Genomic DNA, 20,879 nt, shown 5'->3' on the forward strand with positions numbered 1-20,879 from the left:
TTTTAAGGTGTAAAACACGTGTCAAATAAAAGTATCGAATTCAACTTTTTGTTTTATTAAATTGTGTTAATTCAATTATATAAGTGAGTTAAAATATTAACAAAAAAATTAAATCTATAATATAATTAACTAATAAATACAAAAAATAATTCCACAAGTAGCTTCTATTGTATAACCTAGCCTAGCCAAAACTATCGACGGTTAGCCTAGAATTGTAGTATTTAACAGCAGCTTGTCAACAGAAGAACATTGAGGCTGCCACGTTCTTTTTCAGCCTTGGGAGGTCTGGAACTATAATACTTCCTGCTGATGTCACGTTTCCTGAAGATGTTTCTGAAAGTTCATCAAACTTCAAAAATTGACCCACTTGATGTGCAGCATGGTGAGCATAACAAATAGGAGCCACTGCACAAAGGGAAACAATAATGAGAATGACCATTATGATGATTCATACAAACAAATGACTTGCTGAATGTGAAACCGCGGGGGGGGGGGATCCACGAAACCTATCGAGATAGCTGTCGTGCTTCTTTGGTACCTGCATTTGCAGAAAAATAAATGATTAAAAACATTTGGTATGTTTCTACGACATTAGAGATGGCAGATCGAAAACTTACACGTAGGAAAGAGCATGGATGAGATTCTGCAAGTCATTAGGAGAGAAACCTATCTCGTCTAGCAAGACATGGTAATGAGCTGGCCTAGATGTTCCCTGTTAGAGATGAAACAATGCAACGGCAGAGTAACCATTAATCGATAAAAAGACCCTGCTTTCTCATATCATCGCAAGATTCAAGAGACTTTTTTTAGAAACAGTAAAGCTTACAATCATCCCAGCATGAGCACACATGTAGAAATCATAGTTTCTTGGATGCACAATTTTTGTGTCCACAACCGTCCCTGATGAGGAGAGAGAGAGAGAGAGAGAGACGGTAAATCAACTAAAGAGGAAAATGAAGTATCAGTAGCAGCAAACCTGGTGGAACATTTTCAGGGGCACTAGCTTGGAATAATTTAGTATGATGATTCTTCTGGGCAACTATCACTGTGAACTTCGGAACATCGGAATCACCCAGAAGCTGATATGCCTGTAAAAAGGATGTTTAACCATCTAAGAATCAACTACTACCAAGAAAAGAAGAGGTCCACAACTAAACCTTTGCAGAATCAGATAACATAAAAAGGTTCTGCACAAAATAGTAGGACAAAGGTACTTCTCACAGCTTATTACAAACATCAAAGGACGCATATCCCGTTCCCGGGGTGATGTTGGTTTAGTACCTTGACGATTTGCTCCAGCTCAATGTTTAATACTTGGTTAAACTGTGATTCACTTACTCCATCCCTAAATTAAAAATAAGTATTTAGGCAATTAAGTGATAAGAAAGTAATTCAGAAAGCAATAAGGAGTAAAGACAATGGGAAGGCTATATTAACATCCATCCTGTTGGTATCATCAGCTCATAATAAAAGTTGAGTGTATTAATGGCGCATAACAAACATTACATTTTAAAAATAACTATTTATGCAATTAAGTGATAAGTAATCAAATTGTTTAAGCAAACTGAATATGATCGGCTAATTGTTGGGGGGGGGGGGGAGGGATTATTTCTATTTTCCTTAAAAAAACAGAAGGCAGATGATTAATTTAAATTCAAACTCACTCACTCATTCAAACAATAATGTAATACGATGACTGCAAATCTATAGGCATAAGTGTACATACCTGAAGACAATAATCTGTTTCGGTTTGCGAGAACCGCTTGTCCTATAGAAATCAAGAAGCAATTCCCTTGCAACACAGAAAATAAACTCAATTTTTTATTTAAATTAGCCTTAAAAGCGTATTACTCATTTTAATTTTTCATCACCAAAGAAGCCAAGGGTATATACATCATGTCAGTATCAACTCATGATAAAAGTTGTGTATTAATGGCGCATCAAAACATAATAAATGAAAAATACATTTTAATGCATTGTAAGACTATTCATTCTGGCATTTAAAATTAAAAATAAGTATATAAGAAATAACTTCAGAGATGGGGTTAAAAACTGTTTATTTGACTAAAATATTCATCTGGGGCTTGTTTATAACATAACCACACAAATTGAAATTCTTTCAAATCATGCGAAAAATAAATCAGAACCATCATGAAATACTTTAGTAATGAATATCGAAGCCCATAAAGGTAAATCACAACACATGGGAATTCATTATATGGTTTTAATAAATGAAAAATACATTTTAATGCATTGTAAGACTATTCATTCTGGCATTTAAAATTAAAAATAAGTATATAAGAAATAACGTCAGAGATGGGGTTAAAAACTGTTTATTTGACTAAAATATTCATCTGGGGCTTGTTTCTAACATAACCACACAAATTGAAATTCTTTCAAATCATGCGAAAAACAAATCAGAACCATCATGAAATACTTTAGTAATGAATATCGAAGCCCTTAAAGGTAAATCAGAACACATGGGAGTTCATGATATGATTTTATTAGATTACCTGATAATACCATCATCCTTTCCATCTGGTGTTGGTTTATATAAAGCTTCAATCATCTCCATCTTTGGTGATTGTGTTCTCACAGATGCTCTGTACCTTGAAATCAAGGGCCAATGGAGCGAACCAACAACCTGATAGATACAGTAGATTTAACAGTTCGATATGGAAACACAAAATTAGGGGAATATATATAATGCTTTAAAAAATTTCATAAACTAATTACTGCAGCTATTGATGGGACATCTGATCGACCAGGGGCGCCATGAGAGACGTCCATTCCCAAAATCAATGTAGGAGTATCTTTAATCAACGGGAGATTTGAGGGTCGCTCTATTTCCAACAAAGAATTGATTCCTCCAAGCTATACAGAAGACAGACAAGGTGTAGATCAACATAAACGTTAAAACAATTATTTATTTGCTCTAGGGAAAATGTGTTGATTTAAGATTTTACCTTTGAATTGATTTTAAGTAGTACATTTGTGAGGTATTGGTCAGTAATTTTTCCAGGGGAAATGCATTGTGTGACAATTCCCATATCACAAAGACATTTTTTCTTCCAAGGTCCTTGACAAAGCATGGAAAATGTCAGTTAAATAATCAAGTAAAGCAACCAACCCGAAAAGCCTTACCATATATATCAGAGTTTTTTCGCATTGGCAAGACACATAGAATGAAGTCAGGAGGACCAGGAAGCTTTGCTATTATCTGCTCAAACATTGCCTCCACTCTAGCAGCAGGGCTGGCTTTAGCAGCATGCTGTCGGTCCTCCTCAATCAGTGTGTGTGGGCGTTCCATTTCCTTCATTTATGGATACATTTGTATAAGAAAATAATTATACTAAACAAGTTATATAGCGGCATAATAACCAAAATATGGAATAACCTACAATGCCCTTGTTTCTTGCACAACTGATTAGATCCCTTGAAATTCTACTGAGGTCACAACGAGCAGAGAAGTTTACACCAATCCAACGTTCAATTCTTTTTGGATCCAGAAGTCTCTGCATAGGAATGGAGAGAATATGCATATATAAATATTTTAACACAAACTGTTATATCAAATGCCATAGTATGACAACCAGAAGTGAGACAAACTTTGAAGCACAGCAGCTAGCAAGTAAAATTTAGACAAACAAAGTAGACTGTGACATAAATGATGGGTTTTGAACAAAAATCTCTCTTAACACTACCTTGTTGTTAAAGTTCCAACGTCCATTTCGTGGGATGCAGTCCTCGTGATTACCAACCTTTAACTGTTAATGACAACAAAGATGTCTCATTATGATGAAACAATGGAAAAGTTAACTTCTCTCTTTCTCCGGACATAAAGTGGCAGTAACACATACCCTTGGAGTCTCTAGGATCCTACCATCAACTTCTGTCAATTGCCTACCTATGGAAATTCCACATTCAACGAGTACAGGGTTCTCATTGAATTTGTTATTTCTCAAAGCCTGCCAGTTTGAAGAAGCACAAAATTGTGGTATTCAAGACACAATAACACAAGGTTAATGCCATATGGGCAAAGAAACATACATCATTAAGAATTTGAATTCTTTCCCGAGGCTTCTGCCTGGATCTTTCTACCAGGGTTGCTCTTTGATTCGAAGATAATGCTTTTGTATACCGCTGGAGTGGAACAAGTGAACAGAGCTAAAACGCCATAAAATTATATGTCAGTATCTTACACGTGTGATAACTGTGTAGTGTGATGAATTAAAAACACAATGCTTATCAAGAGTAACAAATTGGCAGACCTCCAGTGGTAAATAGTTGGGACACTTTGGTTTACCAAGAGCAAGACATGGCATGTCCGCAGAATATGTAAGTTCAATTCCACAATGTTTGGTGAAATACTCATACACTGTGATCTCAACAGTCTGTGCCTCACCAGAGTCACCATTTTTAACTTTCATCGGGAAGCTAGATGAGATAAAAGACAGGAATAAAACCAGAATCAATAATCTTTAATGGAAAAAGAACACAGATAGAAGTTATGAAAAGAAAAATTGTCCAGAAAATGAGCACATACTATAGCTCAGAACAGGGCTTTTCACTCAGACCAACTATTTTGAATTCCATGTTACGGTGTACTGTTTTAATCCTCAAGTTCTTCAAAATTCGTTTGGCCTGTAGAATTTATAACTTAAATGTTCAGACGGTAAGTAATGAAGTTTTTCTGTTGTTGATTTCTTACCTTCATCCAGAATTGATCATCCTTTAGATTCAGGTTCTGTTTTAGAAACTCAAATACCGGTCCAGGCCTTAAAACCATAGTCGTAGTTACATCTGCAACAAAAATTTAAGGATGAAAAATAATGGCAAGAATCAAAAGTTTTTGGATCAAAGTATAGATACAATGAATAAAAATGAAAATATACCCATATTCAGAGACAAGCCCCCTTGGGTGGGACGAAAACTGGAGTGGAATCCCCGCAGACCCAATACACCTCCTTCAACATCAACATAATTCCTTGAATCATCTTGAAAGAAGGATTGTCTCACCAAAAGGCAACCCCTAAAATACCAAAACAGGCCAAGCAGTACACACAGATATGCAAGGCAAACACATTTGGTTCAGTGAAAATGGGTAAGGTCTTGAACCAAACAAGTCCTAGAAAATTAAATACCGGTCAGCAGCTTGTTGCCTCAAGATGATGTCGAGTACTCTTAAAGAATCCTGAGACCTGTTATCTGATTCAACTCCACTGAGGGCAAGAGATATTGACTTAAAAGGTATTTTAGTAGAATAGCTTAGTTCTACTATGTAAGTCTTTGACAGGAAAGAACACTTTGTCCTCTTGCCACTCTCAGGAGGTCCACCACCAGCATCAGGATTCCTGGTTTCACAACCAGACAGTGAGTGATTGTTACAAAACTTTTAATATCAAGATTCTAACACCTTTAAAATCTAAGTTCAGCCAGAAGTGAAAGAATATACCATTTTGCAAATGATTCCTCCATCACTATTGTAAATTCAAACTTGTTCTGTGGCAAAGGACCCACTGTATACAAACTTTTTTCACCATCATATGCAAATCTTTTTCCAGCAAGTTCTGAAGAGTATGTTTGGTAAAGCTTATCAACAAGTTTTCTCCCAATACGTTTGTTTTCAACAACTCTCCTATCTTCTGAAGAAATGGTAACCTGCAAATCACATTGTAGTAAAAATTCATCCATAAAAGTGAACATCCAGGGGGAAAAAACAGAATGGAAACACAAAATAAACCTACAGTATATTGGTAAAATACAGCATCTGTGGCACTGACAGAAACTTTGAAGTGATTAGCAAGCAAGGATATCTTTCGTCCACTAGTCCCGACCTCACCCCTACTGACAATAGAATACTTGGGAGGCTTCAAGCTCTCTGGCTTCACATTGGATGGTATTGTTGGTGGCAATGTAGGCAGAGAAGAGGATTTAAGTTCTTCTTCAGGGACTCTTCCTTTCTCCATCTAGAGATCAATAAGCGAGGGCATTACCAAACAAATATAGTGAACATGCAAACAACTAAGATGTACAAGACTACACAAATTTTATGGTGTGGCAAAATGTCAGAATCTCCACAGGAACACAATCTTATAAGTTAAACATTTTCCCTGATTTGATGAATAGCTTCAAATATTTTAATTTGTCAAGGAAGTATTCCACAGAAAAATATTTCTTAAAGACAAAAAACTGTGAATATATATAGAAAATAAATAGAAAATATGTGACGAGCTAGTAGCCCAATATTAGAAATTTTCCGAACCAGCATATTAGATCAGATACAGATGATAACCAACATGAAATCATGCGGAAAAAATCCAAGGGTAATTAAATTTTCATTCGACCGGAAACCAATATTTTCAATAGCATGCAAAGATAACCTCGAAAGGAGGAGATACTTACATAACTGTCCTTAAAGAGCACAAAACCAAAAGCTAAGTCATATCTGAAAAAACCTCCCTTTCTCTTTTCAAAAATACCAAATAGCTCCACTTAGAACGACTGTGACTGCAAATTAGGGTGTGTGAGTGGCATATATAATTATCCTATACCCATGTCTAGAACATGCACTTCAAGAAAAGACTACGAAGCCCAGCAATATATGCTCGAATTTAACAATAAAAGGCGGGAAATCAGCACACCCTTCGATTGTTCTGGGCTCAACAATGGAGGAAAAGCAGGGTGGAAAAAGTAAAAGAAAACAAAGGGTACAGAATTGTTTAGCAAAATACAGCTTATTTTAAGAAATAACAACAATGTAAGAGCCTCTTTCAATGAAATATTTTCTTAGTCGAGTTTTTCAGCTCGGATTAACAAAATCAAATGAAACGAGAGAACACACACACACACATATATATATATAAAGTCAAAATCGCTTGGACGATGATTTAACATATCGGAATTATAAGACATTGTAACTTCAAAAACAAATAGCAGAGTATTAAAAACAGAGTCTCGGAATGACCAACGTTAAATAAGAAACTATGTTAAAATTCACAGCAATATGCAAATAGTCATGGAAAAAGAAAGAAAGAAAGAAAAATCCTACAGAAATAAATAGCTGAGCATTAAACAACAATGCAGTTCAAAATCGGCATAAAAATCAAAAGAAAAAAAAAACATGAACCAGAAAAACCCAAAAAAAAACAAAGAGAACAACGATCAAATATTCAACAAAGGACCAGAAACCATACCCTAGAGAGAGAATTTCTAGGGTTTTGAACAGAAGAAGAGGAGAAGGGAAGAGCTGAAGAATCGGGTCTTTGACTCGGTAAGAGAGCGACAATGGAGGGTTTAAGGGAATAGTATTGAAATAAATAGTCCCGGTATAGAGAAGGGTTCTTTTAGTATGTAGTGTTCAACACTTTAGGTTTTAATGTTTGGGGTGATCTACACCGTTGATCTTTTTAATCAAAAGATGATATTAGTCGATATATCTTCTCTTTTAGGTGAACAATAATTCCTTTCGTACAACAATCCTTGTGCAACCCTAATTGCTAAAAAGATGAGATCGTAGATTCTAATTGGTTTAAGGAAGGTTTAACTATAAATATCTATCAACTGCCCGGATCCATTCCTTCTGTTCCAAGTAAATGATATAATGCTACCAATGTCAATTAAATCATGAATTAAATTAATGTTTAACGATCATGATTAATTTTCGTTTTAATTAAAGAGGAAGCATCAGCCATTATATCAACTAATCTAATTATGCGGATACGATGATCATGCAAATCTCTAAGAAGATGTCTCTAAAGAATTAGGAACAGTGTTAAATATAACCAAGGACTCATTCGAGAAAGTAGGAACTTTGGCAAAGCCAGCCATCATATTAATTTCATACGTAAAGCTTGTTCAGAGTAGACGTGTGGTCTAAGATGTCTAGCAATTGCCCGTTTGAGCGAGTATGGACTGGAGGGTATTGAATCAGAGGAGGATATAAGCTAGACCTCCACATTATTTGTTTGGAGTTGAATCTTCTCGAGGCAATAAAACCAAGCTAGCTTAAGGCCCTCATAAACTCCTCATAATTTCGTTTGAAGCACCAATGTTATACCTAGATGTTTATTGAAGCCCACCATGAACTCTCCATCATGAACTTGTATAACCTCACATATCGAACCAAAATCCGAAGAATATGCCACTGTACCATCATGGGGAACTTGCCATTAAACTCCCTCTAGGCTACGGTTGAGACGTTGAGACTTAATATTGATGTTAGACCTTAAGTGATAATGATTATTTGTAGATTGATAGACTGAATAGATTTGAACACCATATAATAAATTTAACTGGTTATGTGGGTTTGTTCGTGGTTATGTTAAAGGTTTTTAATTGGTTAAAAGATATGAAACTTCGAAAGCTTCAAAAATTTCAAGAGACTTCAAAGAGCTCAGAAAACAAAAGAATAACAACAAAAGTATGATAAAAATCGTTTTTGAGTATTTACAAGACCATTTGCATGAGGTTTTGAGTGGGAAGAGCTCAAGTGGAAATGAATTTTGAGATGCCGGGGAATACACGGTTCCCTGAAAATTCATAATGCATTTCAGATCCTCTCTAGCTTCTCTTTGGGTTAAGGTGATAGAGAAGGGTAACTCTGGTTAATAAGAGTCATTGTTTCTATGTATACTGTCAAATATCATCTCTTTTATAATTTCATAATTTGTGCTTAAAACAACTAGCACTTTTACAAAAATAAATATCATTAGTAACATATAATTACTATGTTTGGGAATATTAATTTAAAATTTGTTATTTGATTATTATTTGTTATATAAATTTTAATGATGAAGTGTATTATGTTTTGTTTAGTTGATACTTATTATAATTTTATATTTGAAATATAATATACATGAATTTTAAAGTCACTAATATAACTATGTTAAAATTATCTAATATTCATTAAATTTTCCAATTCACTAACCAAATAGGTATCTAATAATTTTGTTGATTTAAAAAACATTCGTATATATATATCACATAAACTGGTGCAATTCTTGACATCGAAAATCCTATATTTAAATCTAAACTTTCACCCCAACTTAAAAAATGTTAGTTAAATAAAATAATATGAATGAAAGCTTCCAAAATAATCGGAAAGCTATCATATTTAAATATTTGTTATCAAACGTTTGAGGGTTTTTAAAACAGATACCACAAATTATAATTACACTATATTAATAAAAAAAATTAAAAAATAAGCTCAACGTTAAGGATAACTCAAAATGTTATGTTAAACCATTGAATTTAGAAAACATTAAAAAAAATGAATTTATAAAATATAAATAAATTTTTGATAAAATAATTAAAATAAATAAAAAAATTAAGTTTTTAAAAATATACGCATCGCTCCATCCCTATTCAGCATTGCACATAAAGGCTAGTTAAAAAATAACCTCTCATTGTGGATATCATGATGGCCACCGACAGTAGAGGCAATTATAAATTATCAATCAATTGATTTAGAAATAAATTAGATTTATGTAGATCTTTAGCATATAATCGTCTAATGTTTAAAAGCTGTTGACAACTTAATTACTATTTCTTAATCTTAATTATTAATAATTCATATACTTTATGAATTCAATTACTTAAACTTAATATATCTGGAGAACAATATTTTTTTAACAATTAAATTCATGATAAATTGGTTTAGCGATTTGATGTATTAAATTCTTTAAGCAAATATAGAAATTTGAATTATGATGATTAAGTACGGAACAAATGACTACAAATCCTCTGCCCCATTTTCTACTCCATTCCTGTCCCTTTAATAAAATCACGCCACGTAAGTTTAATAAAATCAAACTTACGTACTCCGGAGAGAACATGTACGACATATATCCTAGGAGTAGAGATTGACCCTCCAAACACAGGTAAGAACTTAAAAGAAGAAGAAGAAGAAGAAAATCTGTGTCGAATACATATCTATAAACAACACTTGTATGCAAGTCTGAGTAACATAGATATTGAGCTTAAGGTGAATTCTTACCTCATCTACTGTTGTCCCCGCCATGCATTGCTCGACTTCGGCCTCTGGAAGTTTCAAAGCTTTCGTCAGCTCTTGGTACGTAGCCTGCATGCTTCTCATCGACTGCCCCAAATCCTTGGCAATATTTAGAAGAAAAGTTTCAAGTTCCCCAATTTGATGAAGCATTTCCTTAAAATGAGAAGCCAATTGAGCGACTGGTTTAATATTTTGCTGGATGGTTGGCTCCAGCTGATTGCAGCTATTTTGGAGAGCTAACTCCGTTCCCGCTACCTGTGATACGCACAGATTAGACCTCGTTGAACACTCAGCGGAAGGTTCACACTCAATCGACAGACTAGCCAAATCATCAAAAGTATCATTCGCTGTCAGAAATATGGTATTATGATCAGATGGATCCATTGACACCAGAAGACTGAGGTCTTTCGGAAGATGCTTTCCAACTTTCTTCCATATCGGATTGTCTACACCGTCTTGCATAGAAGAAAACGATCTTTTTTGGCTTGAAGTCCCTAAAGGAACAGCCAGCAATGGAGTATCGTGCCCAAGCGCATTTTGTGATTCTTCATCAACTTCAGCACTTGAATAAGCACGAGGGATTATACTTGAACTTCCACTAACAGATATATTGGCATATTCAGAAACTAAAATTGGATCAAACAAAGGTAATAGACCTGTTGAAAAAGTAAAAAAACTAGAGTTATAATTTATAGCTTGTGGTTTGATGAAACAATAGAATTCATGTCTATAATCGTACTTACAGCTAAAGAAATGCCAAAGAGGAGGATCTGCTAAGACCCGAGGAGGAGGGAAAGCAAGCCTTCCAACCCAACCATGAACACAGCGACCCATGATTTGAAGAGCTTTACCTGTCATCAAAACTGGAAACTTTTACCTGATTGCAGAACCAGATATAGTGAAATCAACAAATGAAGAATGAAACAGCTGCAATGCATAACATCATAAAGCAACAACTGAAAAATACACAAAAAACACCCTGCCAATGATGCCTACATCCATTTGATGAATTCCTAGCAGCAGACATCTGATTCTGGAACTCTTTTTGACGGGAACGGATATCAGACCAAGACATTGGACTGGAAACACAGTGCCCTTTCCCTACGGCAAAATTGCTTGTCTCGACTTCATGAATAGAAAATTTTCTGTTAGAGGAACTGGGTATGGAACATTCATCCTTGCAACTCCTACTGTGGTGTGGCTCCCCATTCTGAGGGGTCGATATTGATCGTCCTGTATCTATCTCCATAGACCTTGGCAATGAACTTGGAAAACTTTCAAAAAGCAAGAAACCACACGATCCATGCCCCTATGTAATAATCATTATTAGACTCCAGTGAACAGTTCCAGCAATGATAAATCGTAAATGCAAAATGATATGATAAATAGATAACTAGCATTCCTAATATGCTGATCAATCTCAAAACAATAAGAAAGAACAACAAATTCCATGGTCAACATTATTCAAATAGATAAATATAACTAAAAATGCCATGCCTGAGCTTCTATGAATTAATATTAATGTTCATTTATATGAAATGAAAGATTGAAAATCATGGAGAATCTCGATTTAGCATCATCTGATTTTTTTAAGATCAAAGCATGAGAACCAAAAATCTTGTTCCAGAAAACCAAAATCGCATTCCCAAGCATATGACAAAACAATGTAGTTTAATTGTGGGTATAAAATATAGGGAAAAAGAAAACAATTCATAACCCAAGAACAAACAAAAAAAAACTTAAATTTCATCATTTCTAACAAAGAGAATTAGTTTAGTTGACATTCATCCTCGATGCCCAGATCTTCTACTGGAGTGCTTCAAATGACACAGTTGCTAAACAGAAACATGGCAACAAAAAGAACCAAATTTACCCAATTCTATTAACAAAACTTGGGATCTAAACAGAGATATGGATCTAAAAAGAATGAAAATTTTATCAAAATCAAGCCCACCCAGTCTCCAAAATGGAGGAAAAGATGGAGAGAAATGAACATACAGTTCTAATACGGCAAGTATAGTACTTAACATAGTTCCCGAAGCTGTCTTCCCGGAAATTGATCGTGCATGCTCCGGCGCCGCACCTGCACAGAGGTGCCTTGACATCCTCGCACCATTTGTAAAAATTCCGACCCGACCAGCTCCCCTTGGCAGCACCGCAGTCGCAGTTGCGAGCATAATACCTTCTGCCAAAACTAACGTCGCGGCGGGAAACACAAAGCGTGCAAGCGACACCGCAATGGCAACGCAGCACGGGGAAGTGGTGGAAGTCCGGTGGAGGAGTGGAGGGGTGAGACGAAGCATTCTTTGTCGGGGTAGTGGTGGAAGGGCAATCTTGTGCCCAGTGACCTTGATTCCCGCACCTAAAGCATTTGTCTTTGAGCTTTCTTTCAGATAGTCTTGATGATGGTGGAGGTGTGGGTATTGTTACAATTGAGCTTGGACCCTGGCCTCCTCCTTCGCAACGCCTTTCAAATTCAGCTGCCATTTTCAGTTTTAGATCTTCAAATTCAGCTATCTGATTGGAAAAGCTTTGGATCCTTTTTATAAGAAAAATCACCTCAGTGACCAAAAATACCTTATAATATACGATTTTAATCAACTTTTTTTGGATTTGCCAAAATGACCAATAAAATCGCAACGCGATATCAAAATCGCAACGCGATTTAGAAAATCGCAACGTTAAAAAGAAAATCGCAACGGTCAAAAGAAAATCGCAACGCGAGCTTCCAAGTTCGCAACGCGATTTAGAAGAAAATCGCAATGCGATTGATAGAATCGCAATGCGATTGAGAGAGTCGCAACGCGATTTAGAAGAAAATCGCAATGCGACTGAGAGAATCGCAATGCGATTTATATAATCGCAATGCGATTGAGAGAATCGCAACGCGATTTAGAAGAAAATCGCAATGCGACTGAGAGAATCGCAATGCGACTGAGAGAATCGCAATGCGATTTATAGAATCGCAATGCGATTGAGAGAATCGCAACGCGATTTAGAAAATCGCAACGTTAAAAAGAATAGTTAAAAAAATTTGTTTCTTAAGAATTTTCTCTAAAAAGATAGTATCCGCGCGGACGTGTCGAAGACACGTATTACCACGACCACGACCACGACCACGACCCGACCCGAGACGAGACGGCGGCGGCGGCGGCGCGCGAGAGTCCCCCTTGTCCTCTTTCACTCAACAAGGAAGTGCAAAATACAAGCCTTAAATATCATTCCCAATAGTGTTTCCAATACTATGTGGGATTGAGCATTACCAACACTTGTTCCCAATATCATTATTCTTCATAAGTTATCATCCATTACAATATGAATTATCGATAATAAATTAATTCATTTTAATAAGTATTTAAAATTATAACTTGATAAATACATGAAATAATTCTATTATTAAATAAAAAATATATTTTTTATATTAAAATTATTGAGATAGATATTTACTATAAAAGTAAAAGATTTTTTTTTCACGTACAACCTCTATGTGAATTAGTTTCAAATAAGGTATCGGTTATGCATTGGATTCTTTCGTATTAGATGGTCTTTAATAAGATCATCATCATCATTCTTTTGTTCAACAATACCATATATTAATGAGGTATATTGGTTCATTAACACGACTAATTCATATTGTAATGGATGATAACTTATGAAGAATAATGATATTTGGAACAAGTGTTGGTAATGCTCAATCCCACATAGTATTGGAAATACTATTGGGAATGGTATTTAAGGCTTGTATTTTGCACTTCCTTGTTGAGTGAAAGAGGACAAGGGGGACTCTCGCGCGCCGCCGCCGCCGCCGTCTCGTCTCGGGTCGGGTCGTGGTCGTGGTAATACGTGTCTTCGACACGTCCGCGCGGATACTATCTTTTTAGAGAAAATTCTTAAGAAACAAAATTTTTTTAACTATTCTTTTGACCGTTGCGATTTTCTTTTTAACGTTGCGATTTTCTAAATCGCGTTGCGATTCTCTCAATCGCATTGCGATTCTATAAATCGCATTGCGATTCTCTCAGTCGCATTGCGATTCTCTCAGTCGCATTGCGATTTTCTTCTAAATCGCGTTGCGACTCTCTCAATCGCATTGCGATTATATAAATCGCATTGCGATTCTATCAATCGCATTGCGATTTTCTTCTAAATCGCGTTGCGAACTTGGAAGCTCGCGTTGCGATTTTCTTTTGACCGTTGCGATTTTCTTTTTAACGTTGCGATTTTCTAAATCGCGTTGCGATTTTGATATCGCGTTGCGATTTTATTGGTTATTTTGACAAATCCAAAAAAAGTTGGTTAAAATCGTATATTCTAAGGTATTTTTGGTCACTGAGGCGATTTTCTCTTTTTATAAAGACCCAAGCTTAGCTGAGAAGAAAGAAACAGTGTAACTAGGAGAAGTCTAAAATACAACCCATCAAAGTAATATTATTTTATTCATCGATGACTATTAAAATATACTAAAAAAAATTATTTTATTCATCGATGTTTTAGTATAATTAAACAAACCACTTAACTATTTAAATAATTCATTAAAGTTACTCTTTGTTAACATATTATTGTGATACATGTAAACATATTATTGTGACTCATTTCCATATATTAACATGTAACATATCCAGATTGAAAGGTTAAATAAATTAAATTAATATTGAGATTAAATTTATAGAATGTGTAAGTATTGAACATTAATATATAATTATGTCATTTTTATTAATGGATATGTCACCATTTATGTTAAAAATTAACGGAGAGTGACTTGATTGAGTTATTTAAAAAGTTAGGTGGTTTCTTTGATTAAATTAAAATATTGATAGTCAAAATAATTTTTTACGATATTTTAATGGTCACACGTGTAGTTTCCCCTATTAAAAATTATATAAATTGATTGAATCGAAAATGTTATTAAAAATAGGTGTAATACTAAAATAAGTGTCAAAGTTATAACGTGTTTCATTATAACACCCTAGACCAGTACGAAACATAGTCGACCGATGTAATATTCCACACAGAACCACCGGAGTGATTGACCAACACCTTACTATTTTCTTGTACTATAAAACGACTATTTCCACAAATAAAAATCCAAGAAATAATATAATTTAAAACTTTATAGCAAGGAGCTCCCATAATAAATATTTACAATCAAAATATTAAAACTGACTCTTAATAAAATTTATTCCTCAACTGATACAACAAGGTTTATAAAATATATATGCTCTTCAAAAACTGTTGAGACGTACTCTGAATCTACACCGAGTTTGGACCTTGATCTATGTACTCATCGAACTCTCAATCTAGTGATCTGGCCACGAAAAACAATCTGAAGGCTCAGCTAATTAACTCAGCGTCATACTAACAACTAAAACATACTAAAAGTTAGTCACTGAAATGCTCAAGCTATCTGGTCTACTGTTCTGTTATGTTCTACTTTAGTGATTATACTCGTATACTCACTCTCTATTCTATGGTAGACATCATGGTGCGACCGAGAGTTCTGCATATTGGAGCTCACACACCCCTCTAGTTTACCGAGAATATGGCCCCCATAATTTATGCATCGGACATCACACTCTTGTTTCATTTAATTAAAATATTAATTTTCCCATATTTTAATAAATAAATTATTCCTCATTAAATAATATTTAATCATATCAAAATTTGATTCGAACAAAATAGAAAATATTATTTATTTTTAGATATATATGATGTTTTGTTCAAGTTTACTCATATTCATCACTTTAAAAATTTAAAATTTATGCCAATACTGCTTTAATTTATATAAACTATTATAAATTTTATATAGTAATTAAGTTTTTTTCCCTACACTATTATTTATTTACCAAATGTGACAAAAATCTCATACCCACCCTAATCTAGTATGCCATAAAATCATTTTAATTATAAACAATTTAAGATATTTGATCTGCACGAATCAAATCATCAAGTGATTAAAAAAATAATTATTATTTCTAAAGGTCTCAAGTTTAAGCACTAACGATTGTAGCATGGGTGATTGAACATTCATTGTTAAATAATTGAGAGTATTTAGAACATATACTACATTATAAGCACCCTAACCTGATAAAAAAAGATATTTGAAGTATCATATTGTGCTTTAATGATCCTATATGGAGTTCCCTAATATAATTGTCTACACCTTTTATTTGTTTATTTACTTCTTACAATTCCTGCTTCTAACATTGTCTAAACTATATACAAAAGCAAAGATGATAAATTAATGGCTTAAACAAACAAATCACCTGTAAATTTGACTAGTTTGATTGAAATGATCCGGATTTTATTATTAAATTATCTCTTAATTTCTTTTTGTTTGAGAAGAGGAGATACAATTTGTCTCTTAATTATTTTATCAAATTAAATTAACTCGTGATTTTTTATAACAATTTATCAAATTTAGGGATTCATTTGACTAATAAAAATAAAAAACTGCCTAATTTAAGTTTATCAAATTCAAAGATTAATGATAAAGAAAAAAAAGTAAATATAACCAAAAAAACCGTTAATATAACAAAAATAATACAGAGGCCAATTTAACTGTACTTACAAACTTGGTGGGTCATTTTACAATTTTTTATTAACAAAATAGTATCGATTTGAATATATTTTAATTATTTGATAATAAATACCCAAATATCTTGAATAATAACGATTTTTTAACTATTAAAATCACTTAATTCATTCATGTTGGATGCTATTTTAGGTTTTATATCAAATTAAATTACAGATGTTTGGGACTGGTGACCAACACTGGGAATTAAAAGGCTGAATTCATTTGATACGGTAGAATGAAGCAAAAATGGCATGAAAGATATCCAGGCATGGGATATCTCAAAACTCTATAGTACAAACCATAGAGATCAATGAGTGCTAAACAACCAAATGGTCCACAGTTTACGATCCCTACATCACATCACATGACATGACATGACACCACCATACATGATTATATTTGGAATTGCAAATTACGGTAATGAAGAGATAGGAACCAATTTCAGCCTAAAAAACAAAACAAATAAATCAATTTGTCCTCCTATGTGGCTCACACCAAGGGTTTCCATACCAATACTATATCAACTTGCAACCTATTATCCTTTCAAATCCTTTAAGTTGCATTATTTTATGAAAAAATGGATAGGTTAAAGATGGCATAAATTATTGCAAGATCACTTGAACTCTGCTAATTACTTTGTATGAGATTTGTGGGTTTTTTTTATGATCATGAAACTTTTGCACACTTATAAAAAATTCATTATATATCGTATTGATATCTTGTTGGTAAAATAAATTGAGCTCGTCAACAACGGGTGGTTCATCCCTTTTAGATTGAATAGAAAATTGTTATGAGTGAAAGAATGACCGTTAATCGATGTTTTTTTTTGGAGAAGAAAATGAATCATGGAGGATGAAGAAGGTGATACGAGAGCAATAAGAATTTCAGCCCCCACTCCAGTCTCGATTGGAAGTATCTATAATGGTCTTTAGTGTATGTGTCAACCGTACGATCGTCATAAATATTTACAAGGGCGGCGTGTTAAATAAATTTGATAGTTAAAATTTGAATTCCGTTTGAGCACGTCACTTAGGTCTGTCGGAAATCTTGTCCTTGCGTTGTGATTAATCAATAACTCGTATTTAAAAGATATAGGTTAGTCAAAGACTCCTATAGATAAATAAGTCTCTGAAAATTATCTTCGGAGGTATATCATATCTCAAAGTCGATTTTAAACCAAATGTCACTATCCTGTAAACTAAGAGTGTATATACACTGGATAGTCGGATCAAACTGCTATACGCAATCCTCATAGGAGCACCGAGGCCACAGGATGATAATAACACCAAAATGACCGAATGGCACCAAAATTTAAAAGCTCATGCTAGCCAACTCTACACCACAAGTTGGGGCAAACTCAGAAGTTACACCTACAGTGGGTACACAGGCCTTTATTATCAAGCATTCCCCACCCCCAATCATAATATATTTGGACCTAAACACCACCATTCTCACTCTCTTCTCTTCCTTCTTGAAGTTTCAATCATGGTATAGTATGCATTCCATAAAGTTTTCAATAGCATGTTTGAATAAATCTTTTAATGAATAGTTTCTTTGTTACCTTGATTTTCTGTCGGATGCACGCTCACAGGTTTTGGTTGATAGCCATGGTGAGAAAGATGGTGCAAACGATGGAGCAGTGGTTGATTTCTGGGGAAATCCGGTGGACAAGTCGAAAACCGGTGGATGGTTTGGTGCAGGGCTCATCTTAGGTGCGTTAAGGATGCGAATTTTGAAGTTTAAAAAGTGTGGTTACTTTGATACCATATTATTCTTTTGCTCATTTTGGTGCAGGATCTGAGCTCTCTGAGAGGATATGCGTAATGGGCTTATCAATGAACTTGGTCACATACCTAGTAGGAGATTTGCATATCTCAGCAGCAAAATCAGCAACTATTGTTACCAACTTCATGGGAACTCTCAATCTTCTCGGTCTCCTCGGAGGGTTCCTAGCCGATGCGAAACTTGGCCGGTACTTGACCGTCGCACTCTCGGCTTCCATAACTGCTCTGGTGAGTTTCTCTTACAGATAAACAAGAAATAACAAAGTTGGTATCTTGACATATGGTTCTTTTTCAGGGAGTGATTTTATTAACACTGGCTACAACAATTCCCAGCATGAGGCCTCCTTACTGTGATGACTACAGAAGGCAGCATCATGAGTGCATCGAGGCAAGCGGCCGGCAACTTGTTTTGCTGTATGTTGCACTATACACGACAGCACTCGGCGGTGGGGGAATAAAGTCTAATGTCTCCGGTTTCGGCTCCGATCAGTTTGATTTTAAAGATCCCAAGGAGGAGAAGGCCATGATTTTTTTCTTCAACAGGTTCTATTTCGGAATCAGCATCGGGTCTCTGTTTGCCGTGATTGTGCTGGTGTATGTACAAGACAATGTAGGAAGAGGGTGGGGATATGGAATCTCGGGCGGAACGATGGTGATTGCTGTGGCGGTTTTGCTTTGTGGAACACCGTGGTACAGGTTCAAAAAGCCTCAGGGAAGCCCTTTAACTGTCATATGGAGGGTTCTGTTATTGGCCTTGAAGAAGAGAAATCAGCCTTATCCTTCCCATCCGAGCCTTTTGAATGATTACGAAAACCGAAAGGTTCCGTACACGCGAAGGTTCAAGTAAGTCTTGTTGGACATAGTTTTCGTGGCAAATTCTGTGCTCTTTCTTGCTTGTGAAGTAACCAGATTTCATTTCAATGTACTGGTGATGAACGACTAGGTGTCTCGACAAGGCTGCAATCCTAGACGACAATTGTGCCCCCAACATGCAGAAAAACAACTCATGGATTGTCTCAACCGTGACACAAGTTGAGGAGGTAAAAATGGTCATAAAACTACTCCCAATTTGGTCCACATGTATACTCTTCTGGACAATCTACTCCCAGATGACTACCTTCACAGTCGAGCAAGCCACCATCATGCACCGAACAGTGGGTTCTTTCGTGATCCCGGCCGGTTCTTTCTCTGCTTTTCTCATCATCAGCATCCTCCTTTTCACTTCCCTAAATGAAAAACTTTTCGTTCCCTTGGCTCGAAAGATCACTCACAATCCCCAAGGAATCACAAGCCTCCAGAGGATTGGAACTGGACTAGTTTTGTCAACAGCTGCCATGGTGGGGGCTGCAATTGTTGAGAAACAAAGAAGGGAAGTTGCTGTTAACAAAGGAGTCAAAATAAGTGCCTTTTGGCTACTTGTTCAGTTCTTCCTCGTCGGTGCTGGAGAAGCATTTGCTTATGTCGGACAGCTCGAGTTCTTCATTCGAGAGGCGCCAGATCGGATGAAATCCATGAGCACAGGGCTTTTCCTGAGCACCATTTCGATGGGGTTCTTCGTGAGCAGTTTGCTGGTGTCGATCGTCGACCATATAACCAAAAGGACCTGGCTTAGGAACAATCTGAACAAAGGAAAGCTAAACAACTTCTATTGGTTACTTGCATTGTTGGGGTTGTTAAATTTCTTGTTTTTTGTAATATTTTCATCAAGACACCAGTACAAAATGCAGCTACCTGTTGTGCCCGAATTCGATGAGAAGGAACTTAAGAGCTTGAACGATGAAATGATAGAAGATACGGAGAAGAGAGCAAGTATTCAGGCAGTGGGAGATGTAGAGCCATAGTGAACGTGTCTCTTAAAGAGGGATTGTATGAATGGGTAGACAATATATAGTTATTGTTGTTATTTGAGTTTGTTAAAAGGAAGAGACCCGTATGTTTGTCCTGTGTAATTGTAAGGTGATTATTCAATTATTCTTTCTCCTGGCTGTGCTACATTCTATGGAGATGTTCCTTATCTTGCTTGAATGCTTGATAAAGATGAGCTTGTTTATCAAACCAGTTTAGTCCATCTCTATATATTACGTCTGATTTCATTTCTTCTCCTACAAATCTATACAGAAGCAGGTTATGAATGTAAAAGGATAGACTTCAGATCCAATTATGAGATAGAATCAATCTTTATAACAAATTAAATAAATTAAAAAAGAATAATTTAAAATTTATCCTTAAATTATGTCATTGTACAAAAGATTCATAATTAATTTTATCTAAAATATATGAATTAAATAAAAATTAAAATCTTTTAATAATATGATACGTAATCAAACTAACAATATTTAATATTTTAATGATTAAAATTTAATAAAATAATAATATACAATATTTAATATTTTAATAACTAAAACTTAGTAAAATAATAATATACATAATTAAAATTTATTTTTTTCGAATTTTTTGACTAAAAATATTTCATTATAAAATATAAGTGTCCATTTAGATAATTTACATA

General features: G+C 34.9%; 2 protein-coding genes across 3 annotated transcripts; one reads left to right on the top strand and one right to left on the bottom strand.

Annotated features, from left to right (window-relative positions):
- Positions 1-157: 157 nt before the first annotated feature.
- On the bottom strand, positions 158-12,512 carry LOC120119704 (protein argonaute 16-like). Of its 2 annotated transcripts, XM_039139515.1 has the most exons (26): positions 12,011-12,512; positions 11,009-11,321; positions 10,756-10,863; positions 9,998-10,668; positions 5,748-5,969; positions 5,456-5,661; positions 5,145-5,354; positions 4,896-5,032; positions 4,712-4,803; positions 4,547-4,644; positions 4,272-4,437; positions 4,051-4,167; positions 3,861-3,968; positions 3,705-3,767; positions 3,402-3,515; positions 3,145-3,313; positions 2,967-3,079; positions 2,737-2,874; positions 2,514-2,644; positions 1,727-1,792; positions 1,282-1,345; positions 977-1,088; positions 827-900; positions 618-712; positions 507-538; positions 158-405 (listed from the first exon to the last, which is right to left on the bottom strand). In XM_039139515.1, exons 1-26 carry the CDS (start codon positions 12,497-12,499, stop codon positions 236-238), a joined length of 4,278 nt encoding a protein of 1,425 aa, XP_038995446.1. In that variant the 5' UTR covers positions 12,500-12,512; the 3' UTR covers positions 158-235. The 2 variants fall into 2 exon arrangements, with proteins under 2 accessions (XP_038995446.1, XP_038995447.1); XM_039139516.1 differs by lacking the exons at positions 9,998-10,668; positions 10,756-10,863; positions 11,009-11,321; positions 12,011-12,512 and adding an exon at positions 7,197-7,287.
- A 5,377-nt stretch (positions 12,513-17,889) lies between these two features.
- Positions 17,890-20,338, top strand: LOC120119706 (protein NRT1/ PTR FAMILY 6.4-like). The gene is made up of 5 exons (XM_039139517.1): positions 17,890-18,074; positions 18,178-18,298; positions 18,381-18,598; positions 18,666-19,213; positions 19,314-20,338. The coding sequence occupies exons 1-5, from the start codon at positions 18,072-18,074 to the stop codon at positions 20,209-20,211; spliced, it is 1,788 nt and encodes a 595-aa protein (XP_038995448.1). The 5' UTR covers positions 17,890-18,071; the 3' UTR covers positions 20,212-20,338.
- The last annotated feature ends 541 nt before the right edge of the window (positions 20,339-20,879 follow it).

This window comes from Hibiscus syriacus, unplaced genomic scaffold (genome assembly GCF_006381635.1).
Source record: "Hibiscus syriacus cultivar Baekdansim isolate YM2019G1 unplaced genomic scaffold, ASM638163v2 tig00110332_pilon, whole genome shotgun sequence".
Classification (NCBI taxonomy): domain Eukaryota; kingdom Viridiplantae; phylum Streptophyta; class Magnoliopsida; order Malvales; family Malvaceae; genus Hibiscus; species Hibiscus syriacus.